This window comes from Dromaius novaehollandiae, chromosome 1 (assembly GCF_036370855.1).
Source record: "Dromaius novaehollandiae isolate bDroNov1 chromosome 1, bDroNov1.hap1, whole genome shotgun sequence".
Classification (NCBI taxonomy): domain Eukaryota; kingdom Metazoa; phylum Chordata; class Aves; order Casuariiformes; family Dromaiidae; genus Dromaius; species Dromaius novaehollandiae.
This window is the reverse complement of record NC_088098.1, coordinates 36,480,079-36,504,751: the sequence shown is the minus strand read 5'-3', so window position 1 is coordinate 36,504,751 and position 24,673 is coordinate 36,480,079. Positions and strand designations below refer to the sequence as shown.

The window sequence follows — 24,673 nt, the reverse complement described above, 5'->3', positions numbered from 1 at the left end:
TTCCGGTGCCAAGATTGCAAACAACAGGAAATAACAGCTGCTAAAGCACGGATGGAGAATCACTTCTGCTCCCTTCACGACGCCCTGCAAGACACCCTGAACGTGCCGCCGCGTTGCTGCCACGTGGGGTGGGAGGTGTGAGCTCCGGAGCGGGAGCCCCCGTGGCCGGCCTGGCAAATGCAGCCGGCTCAGCACTAGCTCGGTCTCTGCGCAGTGCCAGGTTGCACCACTCAGAAACACTCCGTGCCAACGGGCCAGCAGGTGCCGGCCGGATCGCCAGCACGTGGCTCTCAACCACCAGGATCCACAACCACTCCCAACTCAGAGAGGAAGGCAGGGACGGATACCACAGCCACAGGAGATAACAGAAAGCTGAGGAGGGGAAGCCCACTGCAGAGAAAAGATGAAGGACAGCATTAAAGTGGCATTTGTGAAAGGCAGAAAGGGGCAGAAGCAGAGAAGACCATCCAGCTAGAGAAACAAGAATAGGAAAAGTACTCCAGTGACCCTCAGTGCACCGCACATTATACTGGACTTGCAAGTTAGTTGAGAAAGCAGCTTGAACAGCAGCTGCAGGGGATGAAAATTCCTCCACAACAGAAATGCTGGAGCCCTGGGAGCCGTGCAGCTCTATAGGAAGTGCACTGCAAGCTTGGAGGGGTCATCACAACCCCAAAACACTGGGCCCTGTGAACGAGACAACTGGATTCAACATCTTATTTTCACTGAATAATGCTTTATTCCTTTGAAACAGAGGTACAGAAACACAAATTGGGTGATTCCACCTGGCTCAACAGCCAGGACCACACTGCATGTAGTGTGAGTGATGGCCAAGGAGACCGTCTGGCTACAAATCTGAAGAATAAACATTTGCATTTGTTTTCAGATGCTCTGTGCCAAACAAAACAATATGTATTTTATGCAAGATCTGTAAGCTCCAAAAAACAGAATGGGGAGAAAGGATATCGAGGGGGAGGAGTGTTGGAATCAGAATTAATCAGATGAATTAAATATAGAAAAGTCATTAGTGATTAATTAAGAGGTTAGTCTACAGAGGCTGGATTTCACTTCTTCCAGGCTGCTTGTTTTTCTCATGTGAATGGAAAAACTACCCTCCATCTCCTGAAGAAATTAATTGTCATGCAGAGAAGAAACCGTCACCATAACCATGACTCTCTGAAGGAATCTGTTAGTATCCTGACAGACCACTGGTCGTGGCAAAGCAGCTGTCTCTGGAAATTTGTAACACAAATACCGAATGTCTGGGGAAAACCCTCAGATAACTTGCAAGAGATTCTGCAACAAAAAATGAGGGGTAAGAAATAAAATCTGCTTGTAAAAGATGTTCAGGGCACTACATAGGACTCCGCAGTCCCCTCCTGGTTCATGGGCTATAGCCCAGCTGCTAGAGCAACTTACTGCAGTATATTCTGCTAGCAGCACTAATAATTCATTATTAGAATGGAGCAGAGCACCAATTCACCTTCGCGTTCAGCATGTGTTGAAACTGTTCTGTTATTCTGGTGGGAAAATCTCTGATTTTTGCCCCAAGGCACATGCAGTAGGAAGTGAAGTTGTATTAATGCAAGAGAACTACCGTGCACATTTTTTGAATCAGCAACATGGACACAAAGATACTTGTCTTGGCAAGCACAGACAGACAGTGTCAGTCACTGAGAGAGGAAAGCAGACTCACTGGCAGGGAACCATTACACTTCTGTGGCCCTGCACAGTTACTGCTGAGCGCTGATATAACAATAACGGTTGAGCTGTGCGATGGGAGGACATGGAGCCAGGCTTCAACGGTGGGGGCAGGCTCCCAGGGCTGTGCTGCAGATGTTCTGTAGTCACAAAGGAGAAGACCAGAAATTCAGAAATCAGATACACTATCAGGCCTTCAGGAGAACATGCCTTTTAGTGATTATCACCTACGCATGAGACAGAAACCCACAGCGCCAGAAAAACGATGCAGCCACCAAGGAACGCTACATACGGGCCACAGAGGCAGAAAACTCTCGATGAAATCTCTGAATTCCTCCTCTAATTCCATAACTTTCAGCAGCAGCTGAAACAAGGAGAACAGGAACGTGGAAAGGAGCCACAGAGCTGCTGAGGGAAGACGGGAGGCAGCAGAGGAGGCTACAGAAGTGGGCAGAGAGAACAAGAGGATGGTGGCAGGGCAAACAGAAAAAACGGATGTAACAGGCAAGCAGCAAAAAGAAGGATAGAGAGAGGGCTGTACTTCCACAACCATCAGAGAAGAAGAGAAACACAACTTCGGTTTGGTGCAGTGAAGACAAAGGCCAAACAGGAAAGAAGAAATGCAATTTTGCTTGGTCTTTTTGGTGTCTGACTGATTAGTTCACAGTCTGCATTTTCACCCGCTGTCTGCATCCCCACTGCCCACCAGAATGACAAATCCCAGCTCTCCAAACCATGCAGGCAGGAAGGTGCAGCCCCTCGGGCAGAAGCAGCTCCTCTGGTGCATGGTGTCAGCAGCAGCAGCATCGCTCTGCTGCTCCTTGGCGGGAGCAAACAATCCCTTTCCTTGGGAGGAAAAATAAATAGTTAGCAGGACACCCAGAACTCAGTAGCATACGTGTTTTAGTTTTGCACCGCAAGATGGTCATGTACTGAAATAACACGTACTGAAGTTCTGTCTTTTCTTCTTTGATACTTCCGTAAACATGACCTGCTTGTTTCCCAGAGCCTGAAGGCCTGCTGCTTGGCTTGGAAACAGAAGAGGGAAGGTGCCCCCTTTCCCAGAGAAAACGCTCTCATGGCAAGGACACAGCTTTGCTAGAACTTGTCTCTTTTCCCCTTGAAAACCAGCAGATCTAACTAAAGATATTGCCTTTTCCCTGCAAGTACAGTGTATTCAATAAACCGATCTTTGCTCTACGTCTTCCATTAACGACCTCCGCTCGAACGTGTTGACCGGAAGAGCAGCAGACGTTCCCCCAAGCTCAGTTATGGGCTGTCTCCTGCTTCTGGCGATGCCGCCAGCTCTCTCTGGTCAATGCAGAGCCTCCACGGGGGACAGACGCAAATTCCTAACACAAGTCACTGGTACACACCAAGCAGTGGCAGGGGCAAAAGAGAGACCTAGTGAGGCAAAGGAAAAAGAAAACCCTAACTTGGTCAAGCCTGGCTCCAGCATCAAGTAAAAAGAGGAGAGGAGGTGCTCTGCGCTGGTCACCTTTACACTACACACATGCACAGCGGGAGGTGACAGGCAGGAGCGAGTTCATCCTACACGGCACACGCAACTAAGACCTGGTTGTCCGTTAAGGAATAATAATGCCAGTGCCCAGAGGCCCCAGGAGGAAAGAGGGAAAAAAAGAAGAAAACAAACCCTCCACATCCCACACATGAGCCTGTGACGACGCTGCCAGCTTTCCGTGCCGTGAGTCCCGGGAACGCACACCGCCTCTAGCACAAGGACCGTCCTTCCAGCCAGACAGGGTCCATCTCCCGGCTGGGCTGGTCCCGGCAGCACTGCAGCAAGCACCCCATGCTCGCCCAGCCCAAGGATGGTGGAGGGTGGCAGCATGCGGTAACAGGAAACTGTCTATGTCCTGGCCAACCTGCGGACAGGTCCTGACGTATAGAAGATCCTCCCAATGTTTTCTGCAGCATTAAAACTAATGAAGTCTCTGCCTGAACGCCAAAAATGGACCCTTCCCTTTCGCTGAACAGACAATGAGGGACAGAATACTGTTTTCATTTTTAAAAGGTGAAAACAGCATTTATTTTTAGCAGGACTCTGAGCTCAGGGTCCTAACCTTATGGGGCTCTCACCAGGGCTAACTAACTGGATTAGTTGCTGTGTTATGCAACACTTCACCATTACGCACTTTCAAGCTGTTCACACCAGATACTGAATAAGGCAGGCCTCCATCGGACGCTTTGGAGCAACTACTGAACATCATGGAAAGAACCACACTGCAGAGGTTACCAAGAAGTCACGTCGGTCCAAAAAGTTGTAGGCACATGAACATTTCAGTTATTACTTACTTGCCACACTATGCAATTTGTGTGGCAGGATGGAAGCCAGTAGAGGCAGGGGGAGCAGGAGGGAGGGCATCTTACAAGTATTTCTTTGTATTCAAAGCAATCTGGATTTAAAGATGTTTGCAATCTGTATATGCTTATTTTGCCCACAGATATTCACATGCCTTAAGCTTCACTATGACACATACTTATTAGTATTTTTTTCCTATTGTTGCAAAACGCAGAGATCCCCAGCTGGAAGCCTACAAGCAGGGACAATATCTTGTTAAGCCTGTGCGGTTTCTTACTAACAATGATGTGCTTTTTTCTCTCTGGCCTGAGTAGAGCTCCACAGATGATGCGGTAAAAGAAAGGATAAGAAATAACAACATAATCTTCTGATTGGAGGGAATTAATTTAGAAAACTTAGTAAGGTACCAAAGCAAACCAAGATTTCTGTGCACCCTTTATAAATGAACAGCCGTGCTACCAGAAGGCCTTTGGCATCTGCAGATAATTATTCCCAAGGAAATGGTCTACAAGGTAGCCTCAACAGTGTGTGAATGGCTGCTATTTATGTGACCGTGCTCACTCTTCAAATCTCAAGCAAACTGGTGCACAGCAGTCTGCGCGTACAAACACAGTGAAGTGCAAAGCACGACTGCTTCATCTGCTGCGAAGAAACCACAGCGCATTCCTGCCACGCTGGGTGAACACGGAGCGAAACAACAATAATGCCACATAAACAAGGCACAAATAAGAAACGGCTTGACACACATCGCTCTGCCTGTCTCTGCAGAGATGCAGGAGCGTGGCAGACTGAAGGGTCTGAGCTGATGGAGCTCTTTGTTTCTTTCGTTTTGGTGCTGTGGCTGCTGTTGTCAATGAGACCTTTAATCCGAAGAAATAAAGCAGCAGCGTATCCTCCACCTGGCCTGTTCCCACAGGCCTCCCTCTCTGGGACACGCAGATGTGACCCTCGTTGGCATGTGGCCATGACTACAGACTTCGAGTCCTCTGGCTTTCTGGAGTTCTCCCAGGGAGAAGCCTGTAATGCACTTAAATCCCAACTTCCGAGAAAACGAAGCCCCCTTGAATACTCAATGTGAGGTCCACAGACCCTGAAGCACTAGGGCTTTGCGCCTTCTCAGAATGTTGGCAACATCCTGAAAACTTTTACTGACTTGGAGTACAAAATAAAAGACAAATTAAGAAAAAGTTGGGTTCTGCTGGGCAGGTCTCCCTACAAAGTGGGAGTATCATCATGCCAACAGGCTCCATAACCAAAGATGCAGAAAAGCAGCTTGCCCATGCAGCTTGCACCACTTGACCCAAAGCTAACCAGGGAAAAGTAGGACACTAAAGATAAGTGCTGCAGTGGCAAAGCAAAACCTCGGCTTTCAGTAGTTCTCTCTCATGCTCTCTCTCTTTCTCTCCAAGTTCAGTTGCACTTTGGTTCCCTATGATAAATGTTGGATAGCTAGTTGTGCTAGGCCTCTCTATCTATATCACTACAGAATGAATGAAATTTCCAAGTCTGCTTCTCACTCCCTTCTGTCTAAATTTGAAGTGTGCAAACTGCATCGCCTTTTTTCTTCTTCTATTCTAAACAAAACTGTTGAAGTGAGCCCCACCGAACTAAAGAGAAGAGGTACATAACAGTGAACTCCACACAAGGTAATAATTTTGAGAATGTTACTAAATTAAGTTTCACAAGGAGGAAAAGATGTTAATTCATTGCCCAGATATTTACCTAGGATTCTATTCTACTATTTCAAGAGAAAACATTAATATTGCAAATACTACACTTTTTAAGGAGCCTACCACTATATTCTGTGTACTGTTTTATAGATTTATATAAATTAGTTAGTTCTTCCACACAGTCCAGAAAGTACTGACAGAAAATGTGCACACTTCTGTTTTGAAGTCAGCAGATTTTCCCTTCAGTTCATGTTTTTTCCTGCTTGACAAGCTGTTTAGTTATCATAGCTGTAAAAGCGTACCTAAGCAAGCACATTCCTAGTCAGCAAGACTTATATTTCAACACTCATTCCTATCTCCAGAAGAAAATAGATGGTGTACACATTTCAGCTTAGACTATCTTCAAGTATCTTTGGCAGTGAGCCTTGCTTCTGCTGTATATAAAATGTTGTACGATCAGCAAAAGGCAAAGTGTTTTAAGGCTGCCACAGTGTTTGGCAATAACATTTAACAATATAGGATACAGCAGCGCTAAGGGAAAAACCACGCCTGAGTGCTGCACAATTTCTTTGCGTCAGCCCAGGTACGTGGCCGACGCTGGACCGCACGTGACCCCGCAGTAAATCTCCCTCCACCTCACCCACCGATGTGGTGCGAGAGTCACCTCATCCAGCTCTGCACACCTACCGCGGCGGTGCCTGCCCCGGAGCACACCACCCTCAGCTCCTTTGATAATCCAAGGAGAAATTAGACACCTCAGGGCATGTTTCATCTAACCTCTATCAGGCATTTATTTCAGCATAAGATAAAATGCTCCTATTTCTCCTCAGTGACTATAAAAGCTAACTTTCACAGCATAGACTGTCCACACTAGCTCAGATGAATCCTACCCACAATGTCCCCTGCAGAAGATGCTGTGTGTCCAGCTGCCCTCTGCTCCTCACTCATGCAGCAGCTGCCGCAGGTCCCAGGTCTCAGCGGCGCAGGGTCCCAGGCCAGCCCAGCGCAGATGAAGCCATCGCTCTGCTCTGGTCCACGGACCTGAGCATTGGTACCGTGGGGACCAATGCAGCCCCCAGCAAGCACCCTGCCAGGTCTGATGTCAACGCGCATCAGTGCAGTGGTATTTAACCAGGGCCCTAAGTTTTAGCCTCTGGTGCACAGCCTAAATTCTGCAGGCTCTCGACAATGCTTCATTCCCTGCGGTAAGAACCAAATACAGTTTTTGTTGCAAAGCATGGTTGTTTTCCCTCTGGAAACGGCTGCAGAAAGACCTGGCCAGGGGACAGCAGACGGTCATCCTGTGGAGGCCACCTAGGTCTGTGGTCTCAGGGGGAAGGGGATGACAATCACAGCCAGCCTAGGACAAACCCAAAGCCTCCATGGCAGCCAGGAGGTTGGCCCAGGAGAATCAGGCACCTCTTCACCTGCCATCCTGCCCCAGCTCCTCAGTTCCTCCCCGATCCCAGCACACACTGGCACCACATTTTCCTCCCCATACTCCTTAGTAAATCCAAATATCTGATGCCAGCACTCCCAAATGGAGCCCTGGGTTGGACCAACAAGCACTGTGTTATTTCCACCTAAAGCTCCTTCATCTGCATAACTTCCAAGTACTTGCAGGATAGGACCCTCTTCTTCCTTTAGGTCCTGATACTGCAGACGTTCATGCAAGTGCTTAGCTTCGCTACCCAGAGCAGTCCCCTCGGCTCTAACAGAATTACTCAGGCTGATCAGATTAAGCACGTGTCATATGCTTGCAGATGCTAAATCCCACAAAACCTTGGCTGATCTGGAGATCCTAGGTATTTCCTTTCCACCTGTCAGCTGACACGGACCTATCAGCTCATTCATTGCTCTTTTCCTGAACGCCTTCCAGCATGCCTGCACACTGCTGTAACAGTAAGTTGCAGCCACCACATCACCGTTTAGTTCCCGGTACACCATTACCAGAATGAGAGACGAGCAAGAGAAGAGAACTCCCTCTTCTTCCCATTTACGGAAGGAAGAAAACCACACATAGCCCTCAGTACGCACGTAAGTCACATCACAACTGGCAGTAAAAGGAAGAATCAATACAGAAGTCAGTTGCTTTAACCTGCAACTTTCCATTCTGAAAGTATGAATAAAAAGTATTGCGAAAGTTCAGTATTCGTATCTGATTCATTAATCTTCTATGAATACAATTCCTGAGTAGGTTTGTACTACTTATTGGTCTCTCTTTGTCCTACAGCCCTTCATGAACACGGTAGGATTTCTTTTCTCTTGGGGGAATGAACATTAATACCCAAGTCAGCAATTTGCCGTCTGAGTGTGGAGAAAAACAAAGATGCTTTTTCCCCACAGAATGGCATGTTTTAAGCAAGACTTTCCCCAAAGTTTTATATCTTTTCTTCAAGTGGTAAAGACGCCTTTTCACTTTTTGTGGTGTTTTTCATCAATAGTCAGAACTGTCTTGCAGTCTAAAGTATATATGCTAAACCATATTGCTACACTTTTTTTTAATATATATATATATTTCAAACAGAACCAATGGACAGCTGTTAAATAGATGCATAAATACTTCAGCCTGTGCAAATGTAGGTGATTACTTACCTTAAGTGCTGGTTAAAATAGCATGTAAATGGTTGCGAGCCCACTTTCTCTTTCCAGTATTTCTGCTTGTAGGTGACATTCTCAGAGTTCTCCTGATCATCTCGTGCACAGGGAGGAATGTATGAACACTGTCAAAACATGTTGCAAAACAGTTACTTCTATGCCCAGGAACACAAGGCATCACTTTCTCTGTGTTTTCCTCATAATACTAATATTATTAAAATGAGCAAAGAATAATTAGTATAAGCTTCAAAGAAGTGAAGAACAAAAATTTAGCTGAACTTTCCTTGAATTGTTAGTTACTGCTTACATGTACTGGAAAAGAATCCATGAGCATTCAGAAACAAACTAAAGGTTTTCTCGTATTTTGTTCCTTTATCAAACCAACCTGCCACTTAACACCCTGTTGTTTTGCATGATGAATGCAAAAATGATACTTTAATTTTGATTTATTTCGGGCCAGCTTGCATGGATTGGATTTGAATTACTTCCTATTTTCAGTAAGGCATGCAATTGAAAATTTTGTTTAGGATCATGCTAATAAATAATCAAAATATTCCAGCAAACTTTCCCAGGTGTTGATATCTGTTGGCAAAATATGGGCATTCTTCCAGTTTTACAGCATGGGGAAACAACCACAGAAAGTTAAAAACCCCATTTCAGCAATAAGGTTCAGTATCTGCTTCTACCGTATAGAAGTCAACAAGATTTGATCATGCAGTTCAGCTATTTGCAGATCCCAGCCTCAAACAGCTGCTTCCAAGCCCAAAGGGAACAAGAGACGCTCTCCTGCTGACTCCATACATTTCAGACTGGGCATTTACACATTCAGCTCTAGGTCGCAGAGGACCCAGCACCTTTCCCTCCTAGCCACCAGGAATTTAAAACAGAAAAAAATCAACACTCAGCTGAATCCAACACTGGAAGTATCTCAGTGTCCACGCACAATTCCTCCTATTGTTACTAGGCATCCATAGGAGATAATTGTTAAAGGAGATGTTGTTAATCCAAATTGAGTGATACTGCCATTATACAGATAGTATAATGGCTTTTCATCCAGGAAGGGGCATGGGCAGCAAGGCTCAAAGTGCACACATACTGTCTTGTCATTTCTTTAAAATAGGGAGCTGTAAGCACAAAATAAGTGACTGGGAAGGTAGCTATAAAGCCTCCTACTTCCTAGGTAGGGTGAGGAAGCAGGAGATGCCGGGTATGGGAAACTCCTACAGGGATCCCCACATAGGACAACAATGAGGGTTTCTTCACAGCATCCAGAGGCATAACAAGGAGAGATATGCGCTCTCTAATCTGAAAATAAAGAACACTGTGACAAAATGGTTTGAGTGGCTAGTGAGCGCTTTCCTCTCCCTTTTCATCTGGCGAGTTTTCACAAAGACCTACCATGCCCCTAGCTGCACACCAAACCAAGACGTATGGAGCTAGAAGTCAATTTCCAGGATAAAACAACTTGAATCTTTGCCAATCCAGGGGATAGAAGAAATCTCAGGATTTTATTGACCTGATCATGTAAAATCTGACCACTCCTGTCAGTACTTAAAAATACTGCCAGTAGCTTCCATAATTCGAACTGGAACAATCTGCAAATTCTCGCTTGCTGCTGACAAGCAGAAACTTGCCTTTTTTCACAGACAAGTGCCCCCATTTTCACATGAGCCCACATCTGGTGTGGCTACGGCACAGAGCTCCCTTTAGATCCCTGCTTAAATAAGCCTAAACAAAGATTCCTCTACTGCTGACAACTAAAAATGCAAAAAAAGCAGCAACACCACTCTTCTTCAAAATAACAGAACTCAGTGTTTTTCACACACCGTTATTTCCATTTTACACAATTTTCCTTGGCCTGCAATGTCCTGGGTTTGATAGTGTACCTTGGAACCAGCAACCACATTTCTTTTTCCCTCTGCCCCCCTACACACAAGCACATCTGTTCAGCAGCTGGACAAAGTTAGCAGAGTTGGCACGTAAACACCCGAGGGCAGTCCTGGTTCTGCTCTGTTCCTCTCGATGGCCAGGGACTCACCACACCATCCCACCTGGGTCCCACTGGTCTCACTGTGCATGCTTCTTGCTCAAACTGGGATCAAGCATTCCCACTCTTCGCGGATGCCGGTGGTTTTCTTGGGCATGAGCTTTCAGATCCCACCACAGAAAGGGCACCAAATCCCACAGGTTGTACGCTCACTGCCTAGGTCAGACTGTAATCTACAACTGCTCTCCCCCAGAGCACCAATTTTCAGATATCCACTTGTGACATAAGGGCACCAAAGAGCAGAAGCAAACAGACTTTTCACAAAGAGTTCTCCAAACCATTTACTATTTAGCTAGCACACAAAATGCAGAACTAGAGAAAACAATTAGGCACCAGGACATATCCTTATGCCTACATTTCCTCACATGTCTTGAAAACTCCTTGTTCTGGGGTACCAACTCCTGCACACAGCTTCTCTCTCTCCTCTGAAGTGCTGCTTCCTTGTAGCTGAGCCTACATCTCTCCTCTGCTATGAAAGCGTGACCTACTCACCACTCCAAACTTTCTCCGGATCCTTCAGAGTCCCCCCCAAATTTCATGTGAATTCTTCACAAAGTTCACAACCTGGTGAACCACTACTCATCTCCATCCTGAATTTCAGGCTTAGAAACGACTGCAGAGGTCTCTTTGCCCAAGAGTTATCCATCTGAATGGACAAGCAGCAAACGGTAACAGTCCCTGAGGACAGACCCATCACACAGGACTTGTGTCAACTTCTTTTTTTTTTTGTTTGTTTTTTTTGCATCAACTCCCACACTTTTACTTGTTTATGAAGGTATTCTAAATAGAGTTTGTCAGGGCAGGAATTCTGCTTGATCTGGAAAATTTGAAGGGGCCCACACACAGCTTCCCCAGGCACCACTTTCCTCTTGTCAAAGGAAGACAGCATAAGGAAGTACTTTCAGTACCTACGGGACCCATGCCTGGAAGCTGGGAACAACAGCAAATACGCTCTTCGTAAGTCAAACTTCACGCAATGCTTTACACAAGTAATCCCAACAACAGCTGATGGAAAACACACTGGATTCATTTCTACCTCTTCTCTCATTATCTTCATGTGAAAAATACAAATGAGAAAGAGGTCCAGGGACTTGCTATGAATCACTGGGACCTCACTACTTGAAACTGTTGAGGCTTGGAGCTCCTGAGGAGTGGAGCTCCCTGCCTGAAGTGAAATCATTGTTGTATGAATCCCATGGGTCACCCTGAAGCCCTAGCGTCTCCTCAACCTGATGAGGGCCTTGAAGCCACCCTAGGTCCAGCTCTAACCTGGATTTATCACCTGCTGCATGGAGACAGCAGCAGCAAGCCTGTTTGCCTCCCTGGGATGCCAGTATGGTTCCCACTAACCTGATGTTCATTTTGACGACTCCTGATTCACACAGGCAGTAGAGATTTCTTTTCTTAGCTTTCCAAGCGTACTTCTTGGGCACTTTGTTTGATCAGCTGTATCACTTTCTAAAGCACAGTCAGCATGTGGATAAAAGGGAATGATAACGTTGCAACTTTTACTGACGTAAGTTGGGTGGATGACCTCCTGCTTTGGCAACAGCCAATTTCTGAAAGGTTAATTCCCCAGTACACTGCATGAAGTCCTACCATCAATAAATAAATAAATGCCAAGTGTTAGAAAGCAAGCCAGGATGCTTTGTGTTCATTTGTAACTCAAGCAGGAACATCCACTTTCAGTGGAAGTGTCCCACTCTCTATTACTTTGAAGATGAAGAATAGCACTTAAGATTAGACATTCAGAATAAATCTAACGGAGTGGAGATTTTTGCAGCGGTTCTATGGGTACATGGTTCTGTAATTGCACATCCTACACTGTATCATAGCAATAATAAAATTATTGTGCAATTCAAATACAGGCTCAATTACACAGCTCAAAATCAGTATCAAGCTAATAATATTCCTCCTTCAATCAAAGCCACTATTTGGAAAGATGACTCAGGATTCAATTCAGTAAAAATGTCAGAGAGCAGATAATATACCTTTACAGCAAGGGTTTTGTAAGATTTGTATCTGGCATGTCTCAGCTGACACTTCAGTGTCTCTGCAGATGCCAAAAAAAATTCCTGGTTATTTTAAACATTTCATCAGAGCACATGTTCCTCCTTATCATGGAGAAGGGGCAGAGGGACGAACTCTTGATTGTGGTTTAGGTTCCAGCTTGGGTTTCATACTTTTCAGTGATTAATTTTTGTCTAATCCGATAACATTTTTATGAAAAGGAAGCTAGACTCGATAGGCTCTGAGAGGAACTGCCTCAAGTCCAGAAGACAACGGCTACAAGACCAAACCCAAGAAAGTCGTGAGCATGAACGCAGATAAGGGCTCAAAGCAGAAGCAAGCCAGAGTATCAGGAGATTAACTGACAGCATGAAAAGGAAAGTCTCTGGCCTCAGTCTCCAAGCAACTTCAGTCCAGGACCATACACAAGACTTGCCTCCTGGGTGGTGGCGAATTATGAAACGCAGTCACCTACTGTTCGCTCCACAGGGTGGACAACTCTCAGAAACCAGTTGCACAGCAGCAAACTGGGCACGTGGTGCGGCAAGTGTTTATGCAATGATGGGGAGGACCGACTGCAGGGCAGCCAGGTGGTGACCCAGGTGCCTGGCACCCAGGCCCAGGGAAGCACCTCCACGACCACCTCCCTGGTGAGGAGCAGCGGTGGGAGGTGAACACTGAGGCAGCCTCGCAGCAGCCTGCACCACAGCAAGGATCCCCACACCCAAACTCGCCCCAGCTGCACCCACCACGAAAAGAGGCGCCAGGAGAAGGAAACTGCAAGGACGAAGCCTGGGATTCCTCTCACCCGACTCAGGGCAGCCAGAATATAGGGGCAAGACATCAGCTAATAGGCGCTCAGAATCACTATCTGTGAACAAAAAAGATACGTTCTCTGTATTTATAAACAACCCCACATATTATAACGCATGCTGAAGTCAGGATAGTGCTAGCACTGTTGAATGCTGTCAGGTTTTGCTCTTCTGGAGTACTTTGGGGATTACCAGAAAACTGGTGTAAAAGCACCAGAATAATACAAGATCTTAGAAAACACAGGAAAGTTTTATGATAACCAGAGTAAGAGGTTTGAGTGCCAAAGTTGGGATTAGCCCTGTCACTGAGAAACAGCTTTAAACATGGTCAGCACGGCAACTTCTGTTGTAATCCTGGTGGTCCAGCACTAAGGAAAGGCACAAAACTAGCAGAGCAAAAACAAGGAACAACTCTTTCCAGCCAGCATTCATTTTTTAAAATTTTCCGCTTGCTTGTCAGACCAGATGAAAGGATTGCATTCATGAAGATATCTAAGTTGGTCTGATAAAAGCTGTTACCTCTCCCAACAAATCCTGCTTCTCAGTATTTCTCAAGCTCTCTGAAGCATCACGTGCAAGTTAAACTCCCCGCAGTATATGACTCCTAACCTTTGGTGTGAAGCTATTAGAGCAGGCATGCCACAAAGTTAATTCACTACGTGAAGCAGGGGAAAAGAAAGATGTCCAAGTCTCTGCTAATCCCTGTTGGTTCCCATCAGCCAATAGAGAAACCCCCGCCCCAGGCCCTGCAGACTGTACCAAGGGAGCTGAAGCTGATGGTCAGTCTGATTTTTCCACGCCTACGTTATACAGACGAACACCCATGAAGTGACTGAACCTACAATTTCTCGCAGTGGCCCAAGGGCGGTGGGGATTTATCTACAGCAGCTGGAGCAGCTCCCAGAGGAAATGCCTGCACGGCGTGTCGCAGATGCCAACCCAAACACAGATGGGATGCTTTACTAGTCGTTGGACCTCCTCCCCAAAATTATTGGTGATCGTGGCACACTTTGGTCTTAAATTTACTCTGCCACAGCTCATCTTTGAGAGAGTCAAAAATTTTAAACAATTCCATCCAAGTGCATGGAAGAGAGAGGGCATGGAGGGATCAGTAATTCGATGTGGCATCTGAAAAATGAGTAATACGTGGGACCACGAGCTGATGCAGAATACAGAAAGCAGCACTCTCACTAGCTGCTCTGCAGCCCATCCCGCGCCCTCTGTGCAGCAGGACTCCTGAAGGGCAGGGAGAAAAGCCATAAAAAATGCTTGTCATCATGTAATTGGTCATTTAAGGGCCCACATCTGGGCAAAACAGGGCTGAATTAATTAGATTTGCAGAGGCCATTTTAATCCTGGAATTTCCTGCTCACACGTTCGACGTTCACAACCTTCGCGCCTGCTGCACGCTTTCGGCACGTATCGCAGCACACGATTGCTGTGCACGTCCGCATCGTCCTGCCCTGGGCCTGGGCCCAAACCGAGACTCAGGGTACAGGTCACTCACTCACAACCAGCCCCGTTTCGGAGGACTGCACGCCCTGGCAGCGTAATTAGTGAGCTGGTCCTGGCCGCCCGCTCGACGGCCGGCAGGCGACTTCACCTGCTTCCTCCGCTATTCCCCCGCCAGCCCCGGGGCCGGGAAGAAGTGAGTGGCACCACGTTGGCACGTGCTAACGTCCGACATGACCATGCAGTTTGTCCACATAAAAGTTTTCCCAGCTAAGCCTTGGGCAAGTCCTTCTGGTGCTATGCCTAACTTCACGGATAGAAAGGGAAAAGTCCAAAAGCAAGAAAGCAGATATTATTAGCAGCTGATACATGCCACGGCAATTTTACCCAACCAAACCTATACTCCCGCGCCCTGTGCTGCGTGCGTTATCAACTCACTGCATGGCCAGACGATCCTGACAAATTGACTTTGGAATTAATCCCCTTAAACCTTATCTCAGAGATTACTATTGCTATCAAAGCAGCTGAAGAAAGGCTACCATCGCTCTATTTACTGAAATTTCTTCCTTGGAGACAACAAAAAACAAGAAGAAATCCACAAATCACAGTCTGTACACAAAAGTAATCACACACAGTGCTTCATATTTACATTTCTGGATTAATTCTGACCCAGCTATATAATCTTTTAAGAGCTAAAATGAATCCAGGGCTGTACAATGATGTGATTATCTTCGGAAGGAACTGAAGAAAAAAAATTTCCTACAGATAGACCTCACTAGAGTAGACAGATTCGTAACTGCAGGTACCTCCATACACAAGCCCACTTTACTATAGAAAATAAAATATTTTTAGTCCAACACACTGGGGATCTTTTTGGTGGAGGGAAGCTGCCAACCAATTTAGTATGGCTGTATGGTGTAATGAGCTCGAAAGATGCGTTTTTCACACCGTTGACTTACCAGGAAGAATAGCACCCCCCATAAAGGGAGGCTTTTATACAGAATGCAAAAGTCTAAGACCGGCCAAATTAAATCGCTCTTTTTTTTCCCCTTCGAGTTAGTTGGAATAGGCTAGCATGCAGTATGTCTAATTACGTTAGTGCAAGCAGGTGTGCTCCGAGGGGAGGACGGAAACGGGAGGGTTAACGAGGCCCCTGAAGTATTCATTCGTAAATCCGTACTGGATCTGGATAATGAAATCACCAGATTCCTAATCTGCTGCTATAACTAATCTATTTCAGCATAAAATCCAGAAAGCTTTTAAAGGCAGTAAGACATTAGGACAAAAATAAAAAGGAGAATATAACTGCTTGGCTACGCAGACATTAAACTAGGGAAAAAACTCTTCCTATAGTAAAGCAACAGCTATACGTGCTTCACTTCCTCTAAAAGGATATGTTTTCCCAATGAGAACTAAATGACTTTTAGTTTTATTTTGTGTTGGTTTTGCATAAGCTCCTTAAGGTAAGGAAAACAAGTGGAGCGCATTTCTATGTTCTTTTCCACTTAGTTTCGTTCAGTTACTGCCACAGAATGTGGTTACATCAGAAAACACATCCTTTCTACTCAGTCCCATCCAGCAAATTACATTCAGTCATCAGCAATCAATATCCCACAGTAAACAGCCCTCACCTACAGGTGCAACGCTCGAGCTAGAGATAAACGGATTACGTTTGCAGAAGCATGCAAGTACAGTCACCGCCAACACGCAGACCTGTGTCTGCTTATTAATTGTTCAGTAAGCACAGGTTTCTGAATCGCATTTACAGGCGGCCCTTCCGCAGCGCAGCAGAAATTCCAGCCCAGCAGCCGGGCAGGTGCAGCCCCGGGCGGCCCGCCAGCCCCCCCGGGAGGCGGCAGGAGGCAGCACTGAGAAGTTAAAAGGAAGGAAAACCAAAACACCCTCCGACTCCTCAGGGAGGTCGCTCAGCAGACGCTACAGGCAGAGCCCCAGTCTGGAAGCCTCTGCTGCAACAGGGGTACTGGGAGAGCCGACGGCACGGTTCGTCTCCGCAGGGCGAGCCGAAACGCCGCGGGCCAGACGCGCTCCGGACGGCCCGGCTGGGGCATCGTCTCCCCAGGGCGAAGGGCAGCCTTCCCCCCGCGTGTCGCTGCCCGCCCTCCCAAGGCGGCGGCAGCACCCGAGGGCCGGGCGCCCGCTTTGCCCGGCTCCCTCGCAGCCAGCGTCGCACCCGCTGCGCTGCTGGGCAGGGTCCGGCCCCTCCGGCGCTGCGCTCACCTGAGCGGTCCCAACGCTTTCACGCAAACCAGGTTTTATCATCCTGCTGCCCTCTCTGCCGGCTTCTGCCCTGACCACCCTTGCGTGCCGCCGAGCCTCTAAGGAAAAAAAAAGCAGCACCCCAGACCCTGAACCCTACAGCTTCATCTGTCCTCCAAGAGACAGACCCAAACGGGCACAAATGCAGCCGCGGAGAGGTCCTCTTCCCTTACTCACTCCTGGACGAGCTGAGGAAAAAAGGAGAGGGGGGCTGGAAACCGCAGCTTGTCTCCTTCAGCTGCTGCCCCCAATACGTGGGGCCGGCCGGGAAGACGAGCCCCCTCCTAAGGCCGCAATCCCGCCCGAAAGCCCCAGGCCGCCCCTCGGCTCCTGCGCGCGGATCCCCCCGTCCCGCGCGCAGCAGCCCGGCCACCCGCATCGGCGGCGCCGCCAACTCCCCCGAACTCCCTTCTCCGACCTGCTCCTGATCTTGAGGGTTTTTTCCTTCTGGGGGAGCGGGGGGGGATCCGCTCCTTTTCTGATTTTCTGGAAACGACCGAAGGAAATCTCCTCCGCTCAGAGTACTGTTAAGATGACGTTTACTCAGCGTTAAAAGAAAAAGGAGAAGGGAAAATCAAGTAACTGCCACGCGAAGAGAAAAAAGCACGCTGTCATCGTCCTACCACCCTGCTTTACTAGGAGATGCAACTTCAGATTTAAAGACACTTTTGCTCCGTCTATCTTCACGCAGGCGACACAGAAATTTAACGGGGGGAGAAAGGAACACACGAGCGCGGAAGAAACTTTTGCTCAGACACAGCCACCCCCCGTCCCCCCGGGGCCCGAGCGCAGAGCCACGAGGGGCGGCTGCCGGCCCGTTGGCTTGAAGAAAGATTTTCCGCCAGTCTTTTTTTTTCCCCCCAGGGAGCGGGCGGCGGCGGTGCCGCTGCTCGGCGACGCGCGGGACACGGGCGGCGGCAAGCGCAGGCCGTCCATCCCGCGGGCGGCTTCGCTTTTATTGGGGGGGGGGGGGGGGTTCCCGCGGGCGGGCGCGGAGCTCACCTTGGGGTTGGCGCGGAGCTGCCGCTCGTCCTCGTGGAGCAGCGCGGGCGCGGCGGAGCGCGAGGTGCGCACCAGCACCTGCAGGCAGGGGTAGCGCGCCGTGCCGCGGCAGGCGGCGCCGCACGAGAAGGTGCAGGCGAAGCGCTCGCCCAGCTGCCGCACCGCCAGCACCGTGCAGTTGGCGGCGCCGCCGCCGCGCCGCTCCTGCAGCGCCGGGCGCAGCCAGCAGAAGCCGAGCACCAGCAGCGACAGGAGCCCGGCGGCGATGAGCAGGAAGCCCAGCCGCATGCTCTTGTCCTCCGCCTCCGTGTACTCGTAGGCCGGGCGGCTCCGCGCCATGGCCGGGCTGCGCCGCCGCCGCCCGCCGCCGCCGCGGCCGCCTGGCAGCCGCTGCCATGAGGTGAGGTAAGCTGCTTACCGCTCCCCGCCTCCTGCCCGCGCCTCCCGCCTCCCCATTGCTAGGAGACCCGCGGGGGTGCCAGCCGGCACGCCACAGAAAGAGGGAAAAAAAAAAAAAAAAAAAAAAAAGGAAGGGGGCGTGCAATTTTATTTATTTATTTCAAGGCTGACCGGATTGAGGCGGAAGGGACAGCTTGCAGCGGGATTATCGAGCCCCGGAGATTTGCTCCGCGGATGCCTATTCCGGATTAACGCCGTGCAACGGGGCGGAGCGGCGGCGCGGGGGGGCAGCGCGCAGCCCGTCCTGCCCCAGCGGGGGAGCCCGCCCTGCCGCCCCGCTGCCGCCGCCGGCGCCTGCCGAGGGGGCTTCTCCCTCTTGCGGGAGAGGCTTTCCGGGGGCCCCGGCCCCGGCCCCAGCTCCAGCTCCGGGCGGACCCGCCGGGCGCGGCTGAAGTTTCGGCGAAGCGGGCGGCTCTGGCCCCCGGGAAGCCCCCCGAGGCCGAGCCGGGCCCGGCAGAGGCAAGCGGGGCTGAGCAGCGTAAAACTGTGGCTAAAGCCAGTTCACCAAAACATTTTGCTCTGCCCCCTTCTCGTGCGGGAGGCCGGGCCGTGCTCCCCTGCTCTCCGGTGTAATTTCGTAATTAGCGCAGCGGCCTGCAAAAGTCTGCAGAGTCTCTTAGAGAGACTAAGTCTGCGTGTGCAATAAGAGTCACAATTAGAGAAATGCATTATCTGGACGTGAGCAAGCGGCTGCTATTTCCATTTTACCAGGGTTGGCCTAACGCTATCCTACCTCGACAAGACTTTTAGGTGACTCAGCAGGCTGTGATGAGTGCGAGTACTCTGGGCGGTCCAGCCCAAGACCCAAATCTGGCATTTGCAGAGTACAGACAGACCCAGCCTCCAAATCGTTCATCATCATTTAAAGATAAAAGGTAAGCAAGATGATAAGCATCAAAATGTTTTGCGCAGGAATTGCTTTTAACAGCAAGATACTGACCTTTAAAAGGTAGCCCCAAAAGATGCCCTCTTCAAAACAGGTCTGCAGAAAGGCAATAGAGCCAAGAAAATAGACCTAGCTCACAAAAAAACTTCTGTTACTAAGCATCACCCACCGCAGCAACTGCGATACAACAAGCTCTCCAACGCTGAAGTACGATAGCTCATAGTTACGTTTTTATTCTGTAGTCTTTATCATAGCTAATTGCATAGAACAAAATGTGACAATTCGAGATGAAGCTGGACCTGATGATACAGCAGACAAGATGGTACAGGAATAAAAGAAAAATAAATACGGGAAATCGTACTTTGCTCCAGCCAGGTTTTCCACTCACTTCTCCACTGCAGCAGTGGAGCAGAGCACACTGTCAAACTTCTGAAAAAAAGGTTGGGCCATAGGTTCTTCAGATGGACTATGTAGGGGCATCAGGCAGGAAGGCTTTTAAGAATCCGCTCGGTGATACGAATATAAATGGTTGCAAATACTATCCTTGGCTGCACTAATGCGCAACCACTCTGTCCTCAAGTTGGTTGCTGTATAGTAGCCATTTCTAATATAAAGGTTTTCATAGAAGTACTCCAGCTGTGAGCCAGGGAAACTTCTGTATCTCTCAGTTTTTACCAGTGATAGGTATTTATACTAGAAGCAGAACTCATCTTGGCTAGCCCTTGGCTCTGTTCGTTCGTTCCCCTTAGCCACGCTTCGCTGCTAACACTTTTGGTGACGGCAGTCTTTGACGGTTGACCTTTCTGTTCTGTTTTTGTCATATGAAAACACTAATTTTGATTGGTTAGGTTGGTTGCCTACCAGTGAATCCTCTTCCAAAAGGAAAGCTTCAGCCCTGTTTTTTCAGTTGTCTTGCATTTTGTCCAGACCAACTGTGACTTCTCATCATTTTTACCATTTGAACAGTTCATGTTAAATCTCAGTTCACTTGTTACCCAGTTGAATTCTTTGCTGTCCCCTGTACATAAAGTATTATCAGCTGAAATTAAGGCAACAGCTCACGGGGTGTAGGTAACACAGTAACCTTGAGAGTTAGTCTTCCTGGTTGTATCAAAAATCTACATCCATGATCTGAGGAGATAGTGAGACTATATTTTAACTGGAAACAGAGCATGACATTTACCAGACAGCCTCATTGTTTCCAAAGTTCTGGACAAATACTAAGTTGGGACTGAAACTCTTTATTTTGATCAGTCAGAGGTGACAAGTGGCTGGTTTGTAAGAGCAAAGCTGGGTGCCTCAGGGCCTGCTTGCAAAGATTTTACTCTGCTATCATCTGCTGAAAGCAAGGAGTCAGCACATTGACTCTGAGATCACAAGAACATGGGTTGTATCAGGAGTAACCAGGGCCAAGAAAATTAGCGTAGAAGGTTAAGGTAAGCGGGTAAATGTAGTTCTGCTACTAACAGCGAGGTGCAGCAGTTACAAAATTTGATTTCCACCGTTTTTTTTTTAGTTCTTTCAGATTTTGGCTTACGTTACGAGCATTCTTTGGAAGCCAGTAAATTAATCCAAACACACATCACACAATCAGAGTTACCAGGGTGGGAAGAGCTGAATGTCTGATGTGTCTGACAACTAACCCGAACATCTATAGAGCTATGCGAAACAATTCAGACTGATTGCTTTCTTTCAGGTCCTTCCCCATCCTGTGCCTGAAGTGCAGGCTTACCTTTCGCTAGCAGCGAGACGCTCATCTGCTGATTCCTTAACCGAAGACAGCTCGTATGTTGCACGGTGATGGCACCTCCGCCTTGGTTATGTGAGAGAAGCATATCCCTACCTGTAGACTTGGTGGGACCTAGCATACCTCTGTAAGCCTCCCTAGCTAAAAGGCTGGGCATCACTGACCTGCCCAGCAGATAATACATATTGACAAGACTATCTTGTCTAGCACAAATGAGTGACGAGACCGGTTCTCCGCGCCGATCTTCGTGTGAGAACTATGTGTGAACAAACACTGACAACAGGCAGCGGGGCTGCAGTGAGCTCCGTGAGGCCATGTGCCCTTTTTTTTGTGATAGCGATGGCCCTCGTAACACCTCTCATAGAGCTGTCTTGCACAGTCTTCCATAACAGCGCCAATAACAAACTAAAACATGCCTTTTTGAAACCTGTATGTGGCGCCCAACGGGAAGCAACCTGGACTTCGAAGGGAGGAAGATCACACATAGCTGACAGAAACACATCCAGGGTGGGGAAACCCCCCCCCCCCCCAACCCTCTATCCAAAAAAGAGCTGTAGAGAGCACTGAGGAGTATCTACAGAATTTCAGGTAGGTTTGCCAGAAAGGACAACTTTGCTAACTTCTATCTTTGTCCAAACTAAAAGCCACAAATGTCTGAACGTTTTTATAAAAATGTTAACTATTGCTTGTCTTTGCATGACTTTTATGAGTTACTATTCAAGTCACTGCATATAAAGTCTTTCTGCAATATTAAATTAGCCTGAATTTCCTAAAGTTTTCATGGAATCTTATATCCCCCCCAGAATAACTTAAAAGTTTAGTGACCCAAAGCCTACTGGGAATTCAGTACTTACAGTCGTGGATGGACTTTCATTTTACTTCGTCAACAAACCAGAATTTATGCATTTCATCCCGTATCTCCAAGGAAAAAAGGGGAACACTCACACTCAGAAACCAAGGTACCACCCTTCCCTTATCTGCAGCTGCAAGAGCACCTCTGGGACGCCTTCCGTTTGCTCTTGATCAGGATCAATGTACAGGTGGTTGAAGGGTGGTGCAGATAATCACTACAACTGGCTAGTTTGCTGCTCTGCTAAAGGAACAGGTCCTGTAGTACAGGGTGCGCGCGTGTCTGTGTATATGCATATATATATGTATATACCAGAAGTAGTTCAAAAAAGCAATTTTTGCACAAAACTCTTGGCATTTTCAGCAGCAAAATGCTGACATACACCTAGGTCTAATATTGGTATATTAATTCTGACAGGGGAGTATGTGAAATGTGAATGAAAATCCAAAGCCTAGGAAAGAGATCCAAGCTTAGTTAGCACTGCTAATTCTGAAGTTGTCTGAATTAGTAACATTCAAAACAACTGCTAAATGTGTTCTACCTTTACCTTCAAAAAATAAGCTTTAACTGCAATAATAACCTGGTTTTAAAAGGAAAAATTGAATTTACTGAAGTAATTCAAACTGCAATTTTAAAATAAGTAACCTAGCTGCATTTCCTCTAGCCTTTTAAATATACGTGAAGCTTTCAGATTTGCAGACATGAGACTATAGATGCTTATTAAAGGTAGGGAAAAAACAAAACAGCTACACCATTTTAATTCTTGTACTACATGAAAAATGAAGACATCAGCTGGCAATTCAGATTAACTGCTTGCCCCAGTCTGCATTCTTTACCAAAAACTGAATTCTACAAGCACAGTTTTTAAGGAAGAGGAAATACTGAGAAACATGATAAATGGATATGGCATTTGAAAACAAGAGCACATTCAAAATTTCATTTTAAAATAACTGATTGTCATACTTAGTATTTTAAATCAAAAGCACTGTCTAGCTACATTATACTTAGCATCACAACTGTGCATTTAAAAACTCTTTTGAGTGTGGCAGAGAGTAATCACGTTTTCTTTCTGTCAACATCCAGCCATGAAAATACTTTCAGTTAGGAGTTAAAAACTAAATTTAAATGTTTTTTCACTTTAGGTGATAAATATCTTAAAAGTAGTTATTTAGGAATTGAGTACCCTTCTTCAATAGTCATTGACACCTACATGTCAATGCAATATCCAGCTGACGGCTGCGTAGACCCCTGTGCCTCTCAGTACTGCTTAGCTCACTCCAAAGACAGTTTCAAGTTGCTCTTTACATCTATCAGTCTATCAGCACACCGCAAGCAGCCTCAAAAACAATTTTATAACTACAATAAAAATATTTTATATGTTATTTGGGGTAGATTTTTTTTTCCTGCAATCGTAACTGTAAGTACAAAAAATATCGGTTGAAAGAGAGAGGAGGGACTTCAAACATGACATATAGCAAAATGATACAGTTACATATCTTTGTACCAGACAGAAGTCAAGTGTGAATCAGAGGTGCAGGTCAGTCACAAATCCTGAAGTGCAACTGACACTTACAACTTAATGAGGCCACGGTCACGTGCACAAGTGCTTTTAACCATTTGGCTGTCTACAGAATTCACGGGATTACTTGTGTATTCAATTAGACCAGACAAACACGTGAAGGTATTCACGTGCTCAAGTATTTGTGGCATCAGGTACCAAGGCAGAGATTATGAGAGCTGGGTGGGGTTTTTTTGGTTTTGTTTTTTTGAAACTCTTAGGTGTGTTGTCCTTACCTCCTCCCTCCTTGATTCCTAAACCTCTATCAAGTGGGCAAAACCCATTTTACAGTGGAAATCCAGACTAGTGGCTGTCCAAAGAAATGGAAGCTGTTTAAAAATATTTGAGTTATTTAAATATTCAATATGCAATAATGAGAGACAAATATGGGAATGTTTGTGAAACAGGCCAGAAATATGAATACTCCTGGTTGTTTTCAAGAACGCCGGCTTTACTATTCAGAACTTACCTTGCATGTTACACATTACTATAATTGAAGAAAAAAAAAAAAAGCTTAAATTAAAATATTTTAAAGTAGCATTCTATTCTCTCCCATAATTCATAGCGACAGCAGAATGAAAAAACAGAGCGAGCTTTAGAGGTTAACTGTGAGTTTTAAAAATCAGCAGTTCAATTCAGTCACTAAAATGCAACATGAAGTGTTGAGGTTTCTCTTGCTTCAGGAATGCAAAGTGAAATGAAATCAAATTTTAAAGTATCCATACATGCTGCTTTAGTCACAGGAAATAGGATAAGTGAGAGCCAGATCGTTCTTCCTCTTTGAAGGTGCAAATCATCAGTTCCTTGCTAACAGTTGAGAATTTTGCAAGGATTACAACTTAAGTATCTCAAATTTTTGAAGTATCATACACCTGAATGCAGCTGTGTCATTAAAATAACCTTTTAATAGACTTACATTCTCAATTTTAGTTTAATTGTTTTTAGAGGTATCCTAAGGTATGAGAGGTATCCCATAGTACAAGATATCTTTTTAAATGTAACTTGTCTTGCCCCCTTTACTGTATCTGTTATTCATTTCAATAAGACTAGCTATACAGAGCAAAAAGAAAAAAAATTACAACTGATTTAAAGAGGTAAATATTGGTTAGAGAATCCTTTAAAAAAATTTAAGGTCCCAGTAGACCTCTGTCAGTAAGAAATTCCACATTTATCATGGAGTAATAAGCTTTTGGAAAATTATCCTTTCTTAAAAGAGTATGTTTGAATCTGTTCCAATTTGAAGAAAGAAGAAGTCACAATCTTTTTCAGCTCTGTTAATCA

General features: G+C 46.6%; 1 protein-coding gene and 1 long non-coding RNA gene across 2 annotated transcripts in view; one reads left to right on the top strand and one right to left on the bottom strand.

The window, feature by feature from the left end:
• KCNMB4 (potassium calcium-activated channel subfamily M regulatory beta subunit 4) overlaps positions 1 to 18,231 on the bottom strand; it is a 23,300-nt gene extending 5,069 nt beyond the window's left edge. The window contains exons 1-2 of the mRNA XM_064509026.1: positions 17,893 to 18,231; positions 8,290 to 8,417 (exon numbers count right to left, since the gene is read on the bottom strand). Coding sequence (XP_064365096.1) covers positions 8,290 to 8,417; positions 17,893 to 18,231 — 467 coding nt within the window. The remainder of the gene's footprint in view (positions 1 to 8,289; positions 8,418 to 17,892) is intronic.
• On the top strand, positions 18,187 to 24,673 carry LOC135327876 (uncharacterized). Its single transcript, XR_010388378.1, has 3 exons — positions 18,187 to 18,297; positions 19,063 to 19,226; positions 20,934 to 24,673. It is a non-coding gene; the product is annotated as an uncharacterized LOC135327876 (long non-coding RNA).